Source organism: Uloborus diversus, chromosome 7 (assembly GCF_026930045.1).
Source record: "Uloborus diversus isolate 005 chromosome 7, Udiv.v.3.1, whole genome shotgun sequence".
NCBI lineage: Eukaryota > Metazoa > Arthropoda > Arachnida > Araneae > Uloboridae > Uloborus > Uloborus diversus.
The window spans coordinates 56,567,764-56,583,111 of record NC_072737.1 but is presented as its reverse complement, the minus strand read 5'-3'; the positions used below and the strand labels follow the sequence as shown (position 1 = coordinate 56,583,111).

Below are 15,348 nucleotides of genomic sequence, written 5' to 3'. Positions count from 1 at the left end.
TCATGAAAATCGGCCGAACGGTTTAAGCGCTATGCGCGTCACAGACATCCTACGGACATCCTACAGACATCCTACAGACATCCTCCGGACAGAGAGACTTACTGCTTTATTATTAGTAAAGAATATACAGGCGAACCCAAAGACCTTTTGATTTTTCTATTACGGGCGAAGCGGCGCGGGTGCCACTAGTAGTACATATAGGTACACTAGGGAGGTCCAAAAAAGGTCCTTTTTTAAAAATTTCTGATTTTTACTGGTCTCAATCTCTTATTTGGTTCCATTTATGTAAAAAAAAAATTCTTGTGAAGTTTGAGTTCATAATTTTAACTTTTAGAGGTAGCTCAACATCCTCAAAGTACGGTAAGATTTGATTTCTTTACTAATAATAAAGCTGAAAGTCTCTCTGTCCGGAGGATGTCTGGATGTCTGTAGGTTGTCTGTGACGCGCATAGCGCCTAAACCGTTCGGCCGATTTTCATGAAATTTGGCACAAAGTTAGTTTGTAGCATGGGGATGTGCACCTTGAAGCGATTTTTCGAAAATTCGATGTGGTTCTTTTTTTATTCCAATTTTAATAAAAGAACTATCATAAATTACGAAATTATCATAACGTGGAACCGTAACATCGGTACAAGCCAATTGGCGAGAAATTCACCATACATTATTTGTAAATATACAGGCGAATCAAAAGACCTTTAATTTTTCTATTACGGGCGAAGCCGTGCGGGTGCCACTAGTTACGCAATAAATGAAGAAGGAAAAAAACGAGCTGATGTTGTGCATCACATGACTTCCATTTACACCAATTTAATGTTATTTCCTTATTATTGAAATTTTAATGTGATTCAATAGTTAAATCTCTAAATATCATGAACAGTGGCCAAATTGAAAACATAATTTTTTAAAAAAAGCCAAATTTGGCGACAAAACTTGGCAACCAAAAGATTGGTGATATATCGCCAAGTGTCCGCCAAATTATAACACCACATGAGTTTGCATCAAAATTAACAATGATTTCCTCCAAAAAGGTGCAAAAGACCTCTTTAGAAACACCCAAATGCAACCAAAAGGGGACGTGCACAACTAGACCCCACTAGGAGTCTACGTACCAAATTTCAACTTTCTAGGACATACCGTTCTTTAGTTATGCGTCATACGTTCGTACCTACATACGTACATACAGACAAACGTCACGAGAAAACTCGCTGTAATTAACTTGGGAATCGTCAAAATGGATATTTCGGGCATCTATACATTCTTAGGTATATATGCACATGTGGTCCGGTCGAAAAAAAACTCAACATTTACTCGGGGTGAGCAAAATGGAAATTAAGGTCGATTTTTGAGTGAAAATTTTTTCGCGAATACAATACTTCCTTTATTGTAAAAAGAAGTAAAAAAGGCTAAAAAACCAATAAAACTTTATTTCATTTAAATCTTGAGCATTTTGTAAGTTAAAAATTACAGCACAACAATTATATCTAAATCACTATGGATGTGATTGTGCTAGAACCTATCAAACTATTTTCTGCAATCGGTATGAGGGCAGTAATATTTTTTGAGAACTTTCAATAAGAATTGAAATTGATCTTCAATGGTTATTACTTTTTTTTAAAAAATATTTTATAATACACATTAATTCCTTTCAGCAATATTATTAATAACTGGCTTCTTCAATAAATGTTGGTGTTTTGTGATAATTCTCCTAAAATTTGCTGGATCTCCAAGGTTTTGCATGATAAAAAGAATAACGGTAAATTCATTTTTTCAGTTTCTGAAGCTGATAATGTAGTTAAGAATTCTTAAACTTCATCATATTTTTGGGTATAATCTCTGGTACTTTGCAGCATTACTTTTTCATTCACTTCTTGATTAGCCTTACCAATTGTCTCCCATTCAAGTATGTCACTTGATTCTCAAAAAGAGCCAAGCAATTTTTCTTACTTCTTCATCAATATTTTTATACTGCAATTATGAAATTTAGATTTCATTAAATTGAAATCATTACATAATGCATTCTGAAGCATAGAAACTGTCACCCAAGGTTTTAAATAAACATGTTCCTTAAACATACCAAATCTTTTGCTATCCAATATCTTCTACTGAAATGGTAGTGAACTAGTGGTTAAACATTTATATTTTAAAACAGTACACGATTTTTAACATTCATTGAGTATGGTACATAGCTCTAGGTACAATAAATCTGATTCCAGGAGAAAATATTTTATGTTGAAATATTAAAATCAGTTCAAGAAATTCTCGATAATCATCTCTTGAATAGAAGTCATACAGCTAATTTTTAACAGATTGTATTATATAGTCCTTTACATCAGCCACTTTTCATCCAATTTCTTCTACTGAGGTGATGGTGAACTAGTGGTTAAACATTAATATTTCAAAACAATACAAGATTTTTAAAGTTTAATAAGTATGGTGCATAGCTCTTGGTACAATAAATCTGATTTCAGGAGAAGGGGTTTTATGGCTGAACTATTAAAATCAGTTCAAGAAATTCTTAATAATCATCTCTTGAGTAGGAGCCAGATTGCAATTTTTTAACAGATTGTATTCTAGTCCTGTACATCAACCACTTTTCCTTATAATTGAGTCTAGTAATGCATTTATCCTTATCAATGAACTCCCAGCAGGCCTGGAATCTGTTACAGAGAAGTAATTTTGGTTCAGAAGAGAGCCCTAGGCATGGTATTAAATATGGCACCAATAATTAATTCCATAATATGATGCTGACATTTCGGAATTAATTATTTCTTAATTTTTTGTACCAGTAAAACAGGTGTTATTGCTTTTCCCAGTATTAATGCTTCTTTGGTCAAAGCACAACACTTTGTCAACTTACAAAGAATTGTACATAACCTGCAATTGTACATAAACTGCAATATCTTACAAAAAACATTTGTATATTTACAGAATATATTTCATCGCTAATGTAATGATGAAACTGTATACATAAAATAGCAATTTTATGATGTAACTAATTTCTGTTAATGGAAAAAGCAATCATATTTGTGATTAATTTGGTCCTTCGTCAATACACTATATATTCGGCTAGGATGCAAACTTCATCTGCTTTGAGCTACCTCTAAATATTATTCAAATGTTATAAAATTTTGTCCCACTCATTTTATAATGTATTATAACCCAATGGAAGGGTAAGACTCAAAAAATGTTCACCTTCAAAATTTTGGGCCACCCTAAGGTGGCCAAATTACCTTAAGGGTGGCTCGAAACCATTAGGGTGGCTCGAAAAATATTGATTTTTTTTTATTTCGGAATCGCGTTACCTCTCAAAAGTTGGAGTTTGGTATCCTCAATTGGGAAAAAATAGTTAAAAAATTCTAAAATGATATTATCAGTTTGCACATGAGGCTGAAAGTTAAAAAAAAATATGCTAAAAATTGAATTTTTCAAAAAATAATAAAATTAGTTTTTTGTATTTTTCATAATGCACCAGCCATAAAGTCAGTATATAGCTTGGTTTGAGCCTAAAAAATATTTTATAGCTTTTACATAAGATCTTTAGTTTACACATATGCTTTAGATTGGGCAATAGATTTTAGCTCAATTTAAGAAGTGTGCACAAATGAAAGATCTTATGTAAAAGCAATAAAATCTTTTTTAGGCTCAAACCAAGCTATATACTGACTTTATGGCTGGTGCATTATGAAAAATACAAAAAACTAATTTTATTATTTTTTGAAAAATTCAATTTTTAGCATATTTTCTCAAACTTTCAGCCTAATGCGTGAACTGAAGATGTCAACTTAGAATTGTTTTATTATTTTTCCCCAATTGAGGGTACCAAACTGCAACTTTTGGGGGGCAATGCGATTTTGAAATAAAGAAATCAATTTTTTGGAACCACCCCAGTACACATGGCTCTGGTTCGATGTTACAGTTATCATTGTTTCAAAAAGTAGTGTGTAGTACAAACTATGTACACATTATACATAGCTCTACAAGCCATGTACAGCTATGTAGAGGGGTTAAAAGTTCTTACAGAAGTTAAATATATTCTAAATACTTTTCATGGTGCCATGACGCTAAGTTCTTTTTATAATGTTAAAATTTTGTTCCAATTACAAATCTTTACAAAAACTATTACTTCTGTTTCAGCAAGCATTTTTAGAGCTTCAACTGCACTAGACTTATGGAGGGCTGATTCTTCTTCTTTTTTCACTAGTGCTTGTTTTAACTCATCTATTTCCTTATTAACCTAAAAGGTATAAGCCGTATAAATAAAAATATGGAATAAAAAAGCTAAATTTTACTTTAAAAAAAATTAGAAAAGCTGCAGACAGTGGCATATGCAGGATTTTCTCAAAAGGGGGTTCAATTTTTCCCAAGCACCTGTGAAACCGTTTTGTTCTCTCTCTCTCTCTCCCCCCCCCCCCCCCCAATAAGTAAAATTGTGGCTGATGCTATACCAGTGCTGGGCGATCTTTTTATTGGAGTAAATATGATTTTAGCAGCTCTTTACGTTTGATCTCAATTTTAAATTCATCAAAATTCAAATAAACCTTTTATGAATAAAAGAAATTAAAATCACCACTAATATACCTTTTGTTACAAAGACAGCTTTACACCTTTCTTATTAGTAATATGATCCTTGTTGTGAGTAAACGTTTGGGGAGAAATAGGGGAGTTGGGGCACTCCCTCGGACATTTTTCTGAATTATAGTTTAAAAAAAAACTATTTGTGACAATTTTTGGAAAAAGAGATTCAGAGCCCCACCTCCCAAAAATTTTTCGATATTTAGGTCTAAAAAGAATAAATTACACAGGGTTGCCACAGAAGTTCAAGAATGAAATTCCCTGACATTTCCAGGTTTTCCAGGTGGTTTTGAGAAAAATTCCAGGTTATCAATCTCCACCTTCATCTTGCAACATTAATATATATATCTCAAATTTTGATAAAATTTACCTCATTTTCAAACTTTATAAACAATGGCTACCAAATTTAATTTATTCAAGCTGAAATAATCAAAAATATGTACTAAGGGTGGTTCAATTTTTTTTTTCTCTGTCGGCTCGAGTCCAAGACACCCCTTATTTTTTTAGACTTACTAATAGTATTGTGCTGTAAAAGTTTTAGCTTCTTGCTCAAATTTTAGGAGGGTGCTCAATGACCCCTCCATTTAACATTAGCTCTAGCATAGAAAAAGTCAAATTTAGAAACATTTAATTTCCCCAGCTGTTTTTTTTATGTAAGTAATTATTTTATTGCAATGAATATGCATATAACTCGTGTAGATTATAGTATGTAACATTGTTTATTCAGTTCAATGAATTTTTTTAACCCCCTCCTCATACTTATGAAGTTTGAGGGAGGGGGTCGAGCACCCTCTTTCAGTTGGAATAGGAAGTTAAAATTCCTCCAGTATTTTACTATCCACAAGTCTAAAAACATTGAGTGGTGTCCTGTTTTCTAGGAGAAACCTTTTTTTTAAAGTGTATTTTTGAACTTCCCCGAATGTACTAACAAGTGAAGCAAATCACTGTAATAAACAATTTATGTAAATGTAGCATATCTAATTTTCAATAGCGAGGAGCCACTGCCTTACATCAAGTGAAAGAACTGCAGAATTAGCAATTGTGACATCTGTATCACAAAAATAAAGTTAATTGCTAAAATAATCGGAACTAAAACTTATGAAACCTAAACTTTTTCAATTATTGCTTTCTACCTCTCCAATCCATTGAACTCAAAGCGCTTTTAGACTTTGGCCTGTAAAAAAATCATGCACCTTTTAGCTTCACATATTTCCCCTGTTTGTGGCTCATAACACAGGGGTGCTCCCCCCCCCCCCCAATATTTCTGAACGCCTTAGCGCTTTTTTTATTTTTAACCCTCTTTTTTTTATTTTTTTTTTACCTATTTATTTATTTTTAATTATTATTGTTTTAAAAAAAAGTGTGCTCGCTCCCCAATAAAATACACACACACAGATGAAAATAATATGAGTAAATAATTTGAATAAAAATAAAGTAAAATAAATAATTTAAAAATCCGACCCCCCCCCCCAAAAAAAAAAATTGATGGCGCAACTTTCGCCATAATCACTCCTGTGGGCACCCTGTCATAAAGTTAAAGTTTGAGCATTGATCAGAAACTTCTCTGATGTGCAGATTTTTTTTTAATCGGATTACTTTTATTTTGAAAGAAAGAAGCGCATTGGAAGTCTTAAAAGATCACTACCAAAATACTAAAAGATTAGCGATACTTCTGTAAAAAAGAAACTTTCTAAGTTTAAAATTGTCTAATGAACTAAATTTACAGAACAAAATTGTTTAGAATGATACGATTACATTAATTAATTTAAAGAAATAATATAAAATATGAAAAGACTATTGCAGCTCATTAAAAACTTCAGTCGGCACTCCCAGACAAAACAACGTGCTGTGCATCATAACAACTTCAGAACTGCTGACGTAAACAAGCAGCGCTTAAACAGAGCCCGCTCAAACGAGGAAGAAAAGAAGTACCTTCTGCGCATGTCCGCCGCTGACTGCTATGGTGCACACCGACTGCTACGGCGCACGTGCCAATGGCAGAGATGTTGATAAAAAGAACTGCAGGGGGAAAAAGAAAGAGGGGAATGACAAAACGACGAATGGGAAGGGAATGGCGGCGAAAAAAACAAGGCAGAAAGTTTTTTTTTTTGACGTCATAGACCGCAGGCCGCGCTAAGATCGGATATGTGCAATTTTTCATTTTCCCTGACATTTCCCTGATTTTCAGCCATTTTCATTTTCCCTGACAATTCCAGGTTTTCCCGGTGCGTGGCAACCCTGATTACAGGTCATCTTTGCTTTTATTTGGGAAAGGAATTGGTTCAAGGAAGTACCACTGGCAATTTTGCAAAATTGCAGCTTTAAAAATGCACTTTTATAGACGATCTTCAGTGATGATAAGAATGCAAGACGTTTAGGGACTTTCTGCAAGAAATTTTCCGAATTTGTAGTCTCCAGGAATTAACTACTCTTGGCAATTTTTCGTAGAACTGTTACGACAGAAAATTGGAAGTAATATTTGTTTAATTGGAAAAAGTGATAAAATTAACTTGTCGTGAACTATTGTCATAGAGGAAGGTCGTTATGTAGCCAAACTAAAAAAAATAGGAGCTCTGAAAGGGTTAGAACGAAAATGTAGGAGTTTGAAGGTCTTTTCAAAAAAATTATTTAAATGAAGGAGATGTTATGATAGGACATATATGAACCCTGTTTCACAAAAACCTTTGATCTAAGTTTTTTATTGCTTAAATTAGAAATGTTCCTTTACTACATTTTTTATGTCATCCTATGCTCATAATAGATGTATATTTTTGTTAAAAAAATTAAAAAAAAGGATTATATCACAGCAGAATGTGAATATTTACAAAGAAAGTCTCTCTAGGAGTTGTTGCATAAATTTAATTTTCTCAATAATACTTACTTACCTCATTTTTTAAAGTGTCACATTCTAAGCAAATTTTAATGCTGTTCTTCTCAGATGAAATATAATCTTTCATTTCAACATTTTCATATTCTAAAGATACTAAAGTGCTTTCCTTTTCTGCCAATGTCGTCTGAAGCTTAGATATCTGTAATAATGTTTAAGTGTTTATAAATTAAAAACAGATTAAAATAACAAAAAAAAAGTGATACATTTTTATCTTCTAAAAATGTTTTAATACAAGGTTTAATTATGTCCCTGGGAGATAAAGGGCACAATGTACATTTTTTTTTTTTTTTTCAAAATTGGGATCTAAGTAACCTCCACTTTTCCCAACTTTTGATACTATATTCAGAGGTATTGAAGTCCAAAATCCAATCCTTAACAACAGACAAGACATAAAATGGAAAATAGCCATTTCTAGCACATTCCATATGTTGTTTTAAGGTAAAAAGGATTTGACTTCACCTCATAGACACTTTTTTTTTTTTTTTTTTTGTAAAACAGTGCAATTTACCTACAGGTAAGAAATAAATCATGGGGATTTTCAGCACAAATTTCAACTTTCAAATCATCAGGCAGACAAAAGATCAAGCGACATAGAAACCATGGATTATTCAAGTTTTGAGAAATATGATCGTCGTAAATGTGCACCACAACTTGATCAATCCTAATAATATGCAGGGTTTGTACAAGCCTCAAAAAAAAAATTTGAGTTTTTTTTTAAATTCAGGGCTATTTCAGGACTTCTTTTTTTTAATCATAAATACAGCCGATTACATACTATTTTACTCCATAAACAAGAAATTTTACTTCTGCCAAAATTACTGTCTGTTGTTCATGAGATCAGCTCTCACTAAAATATTTCAGCTGTCCAAAGCAAAAAAATTAGAGAAAATTGATATTAAATTTGCAAAAATAGCATACTTATGAAGGGAGATATGACCTTGTTCTTCCAGAAAAAAAATTATGAAACCAGATTTTTACAGACAGGAAACTCCCGATTATCTGTGGAATAGGATGGCACAGTAACCGTGGATAAGTAAAACCATGGATAATCCCAAAAATAGATATAAAACAATAATAGAGTATGCAATAGCTTTAAAAAATTGCATACTTTTCGACTATAGCTAAAATAACTCTGAAAAAAATTTAAAAACTAAAAGAGGATCGCTTATTATTGCAAACCCACTTCAAATCATGTAAACAAATTAACTGAAAGAGATCAAGCCAAGCTAATCCAAAAACGCAAAGGAAGAGGAATTTTTCTGAAAAAAACTGGTTTGGTCACTTTATATAATAGGGATCTAAAAATCAGTAAGTAGTGAAGATCTAAAAATCAGTAAGTAGTTTAAATCTAAAAATCAGTAAGTAGTGTAGATCTAAAGCAGCAAGTAGTGTACATCTAAAGCAGCAAGTAGTGCAGATCTAAAAGTCAGGTTTTCCACTAAGCAGGTTTTGGTGACCTTGGAAAATTTGATGTCATTAGAAGGGAAGGGGGGAATGAAACAGGAATGTTTAAAAATAGATTTTGCATTTGTTGAGTTAAAATGGATGTATTTATCTACATTCAGTTAGTTATTGCAGAAATAAATTTTTCTTTGAAAGTGTAAAAGGTAGCGGATAATCAAAAGTTTCTTGTATATGGGGTTCCTTGAATCCGATTGTGGGGGTCTAATTTTTTGCAACTCCACTATTTTTAAGATATACACGATTAAAATATGTAATTACAAATATATAATATAATTACAAATTTCAATGCTGTATGTCTCTGTGTATGGAACTGGATCAGAAAGATTTTCATGCACCTTTTGAATATTAGAACTAAACTGGGTTTACTTCATACACAGACACTGAATTCAAAACACAGCAATTGAAAACTAATATGTTATTTAAGACAATGATCAATGACTGCTGAAAAGTCTCATAAGCGTTGCATAGCTAACTATTGAGATTTAACACATTGAAATATACCATTATATGATATATTTCAATCAAACTGTAGCTCAAAAGCTGGAAAGTTAGGAAAAATTAGACCTTATCATTGGATTCAGCATGTTTTTTTCAAAAAACATGGTTACACTGTGCCCTTTTTAGTGCTCCCTTCTTTTTGACTTTGCTTCAAAAACTAAGATTCCCTTTACTGCCACAGATATTTAGGTCAGAGCTTTCCTCGTAAATGACAGCCAGCACAATTAATTCAGCTTTAGAAAATTATTAAAACAGAAAACTTAATAATTATGATGATTTTAACAAGTTTTAAAATTTATGCATGATGTTCCTAATAAGTTCATTTGAACAAATATACATCATTTTACAAAACTTGATATTTCTTAAGTTTTTAACAATATCTAGCCTTGAATAGCCACTTTAAAAAGTGTTGTTGTTACTTATGCACCGAGGCTGAGTAGCAATGCTACTCAATTTTAAGGCAGAGGGGTTACGGCTTCCGTTTTAATCGAGCGCCTATTTCTAGGTGGAAGTCCGATTTGGCTCAGACAACACGATAGATGGCAGCACCATCTACCCACAGTTCGATAATTTAGATCTAGACCAGAACCGAATAATTTTCTGGTCTAGCACCCCAGGAGGTATCGTTTCACTTGGAGGACATTGTGACCATGAGCATATTTAACATCGCCCAGTCACCTTTAATGACGACGGTGGATCTTCGACCAGCGAGGATCGAACCCGAGACCCTCCGGTCACAAGTCCGATGCCTTACCGATCAGGCCACCATAACCCCACTTTACATAAACCCTTCAAATCTACAAAATAAAATACGACAAAGTAAAACTTAACGTACATAAATTAATTACAAAAGCGTTACGGAAGCTGAAGAATAAAACATTCTTTTTAGTAAACATTGAAATAAATACTTTTCTTTAGTAAACATATATATGTTATTTTTTAGTAAACAAAAGAATTAATTCATACAACAGCATACATTTTCTTGCTGAGATTTTAACTCGTCAGTTTTAATTGATAGTTCTTGCTGAAGTTCTTTTGTTTTCATTAAGAGATTCTCCAGCTCCTTTTCTGAAAGATGTCTTTGTTTTTCTTCCGATGCCTAAAAATTTAAAAGTAAAATGATTCTGCTACTAAAAATGCAATGTTGGAAATAACTGTTCAAAACATTTTAAGTAATATTGCTGAGGAGAGAAACTTTTAAATGCAGACAGGGTGCATAAACTATTTGTGGAGTTTAAAACAGGAACTTTCAAGGAGCTTCCAAGAGTTTTGTTGCAAAAATCAAGGACATGGTACAAATGAAATAAATAGAGCCAAATAAAACACAAGTCTCATTACAAGCCTGAAAGATGTACTTAAACTATTCAATTTACAGTGTTGTTACAGTAATGAATTAAAGCCCAAAAAAAGACACTTTTCAAAACTAAACACCATAGAAAGAGCGTTGTAATAGCAATATTTTAACAATTTACTGAGCATAATTCCAAAAAATTAAGAAAATAAAAGCAAACAACTTTTTCTTAACAGGAAAATAATTTTTTTTTCAATAAAAGAAAAGGATTTAGATGTTAAGATAAGTAGGTTTTTGAAAATGTTTAAAAAAAAGAAACAATCAAAGACGTAACCATGGCAACAAACAAAAGTTAAGTAGAATTTACTTTCAAAACAGAAATTTAGTTTTCGATTTTATTCTCAAGTTTAATTGTTTAGAACCATTTGGCGTGCTTAAGGTACGGCTTGGATTTTGGTTTTCTTAAATGATTTTTGCAGCTCTCTGAATTCTTGTAGAAACTTCGAACAAACTTCATCTGATGCAGAAAATTTCAAGCCTTAAAAAGACCTAAAACTTTAAAATATGAATGAAATACTTCTCCTTCATTCAAATTAATATGAAAAACGGGTTTCAAATTGGAAAAAAAAGAACAAAATTGAATTTTCGGAAAAACACTTCGAAGTGCACACCTCTATGGTACAGACAAATTTTGTGGGTAACACTTAGGGGCAGATTCAACTGAAACATTTTTCGAACGTTTTCCCCTTTTCCATCGAACGCTTCGATCAAAAGCAGTGACTCCAGCTTCAACTGAAACGATTCGAACGTTTTTAACCACGTGACACATCCGAGTGGTTGGATTCGAACGATTGTGAAGATTCGACTGTTTTATTTGTTTATCTTGCAGCAATGGCTGACGAAGTAGCGGCCAGAAATCGCTATCGCCGATGACAAATATTTTGATATATTCGCATCCGCAGTTGATTTGCTGGTGAGTGTTACATTTTTATTACAAATAAATACTTTTATGACTTCTGTAACGATGATTGCTGCTTAAAATTAAGTTTTTATCTAGTTCGAACATTCATCCTTTTTTTTTAACTTGATAACATCGTGACAAGCTTCCAAAATTAAATCAAAATTTGTTTGCCAAGAAGCTATTTTATAAAAGTTCCTCTAATTACGAAGTAATTGTAACATATGACAGCATTGAGTCTTGATTATATTATGAAATTATTACTTTATTTAATGAATATATCTACTTCCGAAAATTCTTTTACTGCTTACATCTAAGGTTAATTAAAAAATATTGCTTATTACTGAAAATACTAGTGTTTTTTTTAATTTATTTTAAATTCTATGAATAACAACTATGTCTATAAAAACTTGCTTCTTGTAACTGATTAGATTTCAATAAACAAATTGAAGCATCTAGGTTAGTAAACTACTTGAGTTTTCAAGAAAACAGTTTTGTATATTGCTCCTCCCTCCCCTCTTTCAAGCGTTTAAATGCTTGTTATTTGTATAAATGAGTATAATATATATTTTTTTTTTAAGGAAATGAATAAAAAACTATTATTCTTCATTAAAAAATACATTATTTTGAGAACTTTGAATCATATTATTCTTATCAATTTCTTTGACATTCCACAGTATATTTAACATGCCCCAGTCACCATCAGCGAACACAATGATTCTTTGACCGGCTGTCATCAAACTCGGAACCCTCCAGTTACAAGTCCGAGGTTTTCTGATCAGGCCAGCACTGAGCATATGCTTTAAACAGGGGTGTCATAGCGCAGACTGCGCCATTAAATTTTAGGGGCCAGTGAGCATATCGTCACCTCAGAGCAACAATAGTGTTATTTCTGGAATTAGATAGCTCACTGTTGCTCTGAGCAACAATATACTGAATACTGGGAACAGCACTAGGTATACGAATATATTAAGCTTAAAAGAAACTGTAGACAAATGAATATGAATTGTTTATAAGGTCACCCACTTCTAAGATCAGTTTCAAACAGTCCAGAAGGGTGACCTTATATCGAGATACAGCTCGATTATATCTATTATGATTCATTTTACAACACTATTTTTGAAATTATTGATTAATATATTCAAACTAATTCATATAACTTTCTGAAATATATATTTTTCATGGATAAGTTTGTTTTCTTTCTGCAGAGTCAAGTAATGAGGTTCAGTAGAAAAATCGAGTTAGCAGATAAAATGTTATACTTACTATAGTTGGGGAAAACCTAACTTGGCAAGTATTGTGAAGGCTAGAAAGATCCTATCTCAGTATTGCATCGTTGCCAGGTTAGGTTTGGCTGAACTATAGCTACCTGAAATACACCGCCAGCTCAGTCATTCCAGCTGAGGACTGCAGTTTCGTGCTTATTAGCACTCAACAGCCCGGCATAGGAAGTGACTGAGCTAGAGGTGGAAAACCTCTTAAGGAAGCCAAGAGTGCCAAACAAATTGAGTGCTAATAAGCACAAAACTGCAGTCCTCGGCTGGAATGACTGAGCTGGCGGTGTATTTCATGTATTTCTGCCTTAGCCCTGGCCAACAGGCGGTAACTTACAGAAATTATAGCTACCTACTTGGCAAATCAGAAGAGATTGAAAATTGTTTTTGAGTTATTGGCGGGCACATTCCATTCTAACACATTTACTACAGACTGCTGCTCGTAAAATTGAAACTATTAATTAAAAAAATTATAGCAAAAAAAACATGCAGCAGTTTGAAACGTTAACTATGTATTTAAAGTAAAACGCCTAATGTCTCTTCAAACCTCGACACAGTGCTTTGAACTACTTATTTCGCTTGCTGTCAGCTTATTTTCCTGTTGCCAAGAAAAAATCTAGTCAAGTATCCTACCGTAGGTAATTTTGTTGTTTTGACGTGTATGTTTATGATGGGACTCCTGATAGTGTACTCAATAAAAAGTTTATTTGTTACCAGGAGTGTGCACAGGAGAGGGAAGGGACACCCGCGCCCGATAGGGGCCCAATATTTTCAAAACTAGGTTTGGAATATAGAAGTAAACAATATGAAGGGGGAGAGGGGCAGGAAACTCATTTTGTGATGGGACCCAAAATCTCTGTGGACGGCCTTGTGTGTTACATATTTTTGATAATGCATTGATACTCTTATCCTTCTTTTGTAATTTAGGTCTCTGACATTAACTGCAAATAATTGGAGTTGTTGAAAGATGGTCAGGTTGTGATTCTTACATAACATTTGATCTCCAAATATGAATGCCAAAGATACTGATGATGACAGCAAAGGAAACGAATAATTCCGCAATTGTGAAAGCAAATAATGTTAGAAATTGTGTAGCACAAATCTGCAATAAATGATTTTGTACTTGTAATAAATGTTTTGTTTTATTGAAAACAATGTTAACTATGCACAATTGATAAGTTTATATAATTTTGATAAATTTAAAATTAATGGTAGTTATTGTTTAATGAAACATTGCATGGCTAATTATTACAGGAACCTTTTTTTTTTTTTTTTTTTTTTGAGGAAGGGGGAGGAGTGTAATTTCTGTGAAGACTGATTAAAAAAAAAATAATTTGAATTTTGACATCTTGAATTCAAATTATGTTTTTTGCAATCACATATTTTTTTACGTGTGTGCAGGCATGTGTGTGTGTGTAGGTGTGTATTTGTCTCTGTGCAGGCGTGTGTGTGGGTATGTGTGTTTGTGTCTGTGTGCAAGTATGTGTGTGTGGGTATGTGTGTAAGTGTGTGTTGTGTAGGAAAGCGTGTGTGTATGTAGGATATGGATGCAACCTGGAGACGGTTTTTGCTGGAGGAGCAGCATCGTGAGGCCGGTCGACTGTGGTGCTGGCAGAGGGAGGCGGTGGGAAAATAAAATCACAGCACGCCAAAAACAGCCAAGTGAGAACAAAAAACAATCGTGATTGCTCAAAAAAAAATAGTTGTAATGCTATTTACAAAAAAGCAGGAAGTATTTCAAGGTTAAAATACTTTTATATTGTTTTGCTGTACTTGGTTATTGATTGCATCTTTCTGTCAATTATACTGCTACTCGTAAATTGCATTTTTTTGTCATTTTCTAAACCGAACGTTCTCTCTTTTTTTCAAAAAGTAATGTTTCTTACAAAAAAAAAAAAAATCAGTAAAAAGAAATTTAACAACATTAAATATTTACAGAATACTGAACACTTAACTGTAATTTGTTTCATAAAAATATTAAATCCAATGATAAAATGAAGTTCTAATTATTTAAAAGGTTACTTTTATACAGAAAACATACATAAGTGTAAAAATAAATCAGTAATTTGCAATTAATAACTATTCATTAAATTTCAATATTTCAATTATGCTGTTGTTTTTAATAGATGTAATACACCACTGAACAATGAAAATGTGATGGAAAAGATTTTTTGTTTCAAAGTTTTATGTACAGAGTATCTGTTACATTCAGAGTTTTCAAGTCCATGATTTTCCTTTGACATTTCTCACAATAATTGTGCTTTGTGAAAATAAAATTGTATCTGAGCTGTGGTTACCCCCCCCCCCCCCACCCCCCAATATACTTCTAAAAATTCAACTTAAAGCAAAATGTATTGAGTTAAGCTATTTTAACTAAAAACCAATAAAAGCAACAAGTGTT

At 32.7% G+C, this 15,348-nt stretch overlaps 1 protein-coding gene across 1 annotated transcript in view; it reads right to left on the bottom strand.

Moving 5' to 3' along the window:
- LOC129226697 (uncharacterized) overlaps nt 1-15,348 on the bottom strand; it is a 133,906-nt gene that overhangs the window by 55,928 nt on the left and 62,630 nt on the right. Inside the window, exons 15-17 of the mRNA XM_054861326.1 lie at nt 10,401-10,523; nt 7,458-7,601; nt 4,124-4,234 (exon numbers count right to left, since the gene is read on the bottom strand). Of these exons, the coding sequence (XP_054717301.1) occupies nt 4,124-4,234; nt 7,458-7,601; nt 10,401-10,523 (378 nt within the window). The remainder of the gene's footprint in view (nt 1-4,123; nt 4,235-7,457; nt 7,602-10,400; nt 10,524-15,348) is intronic.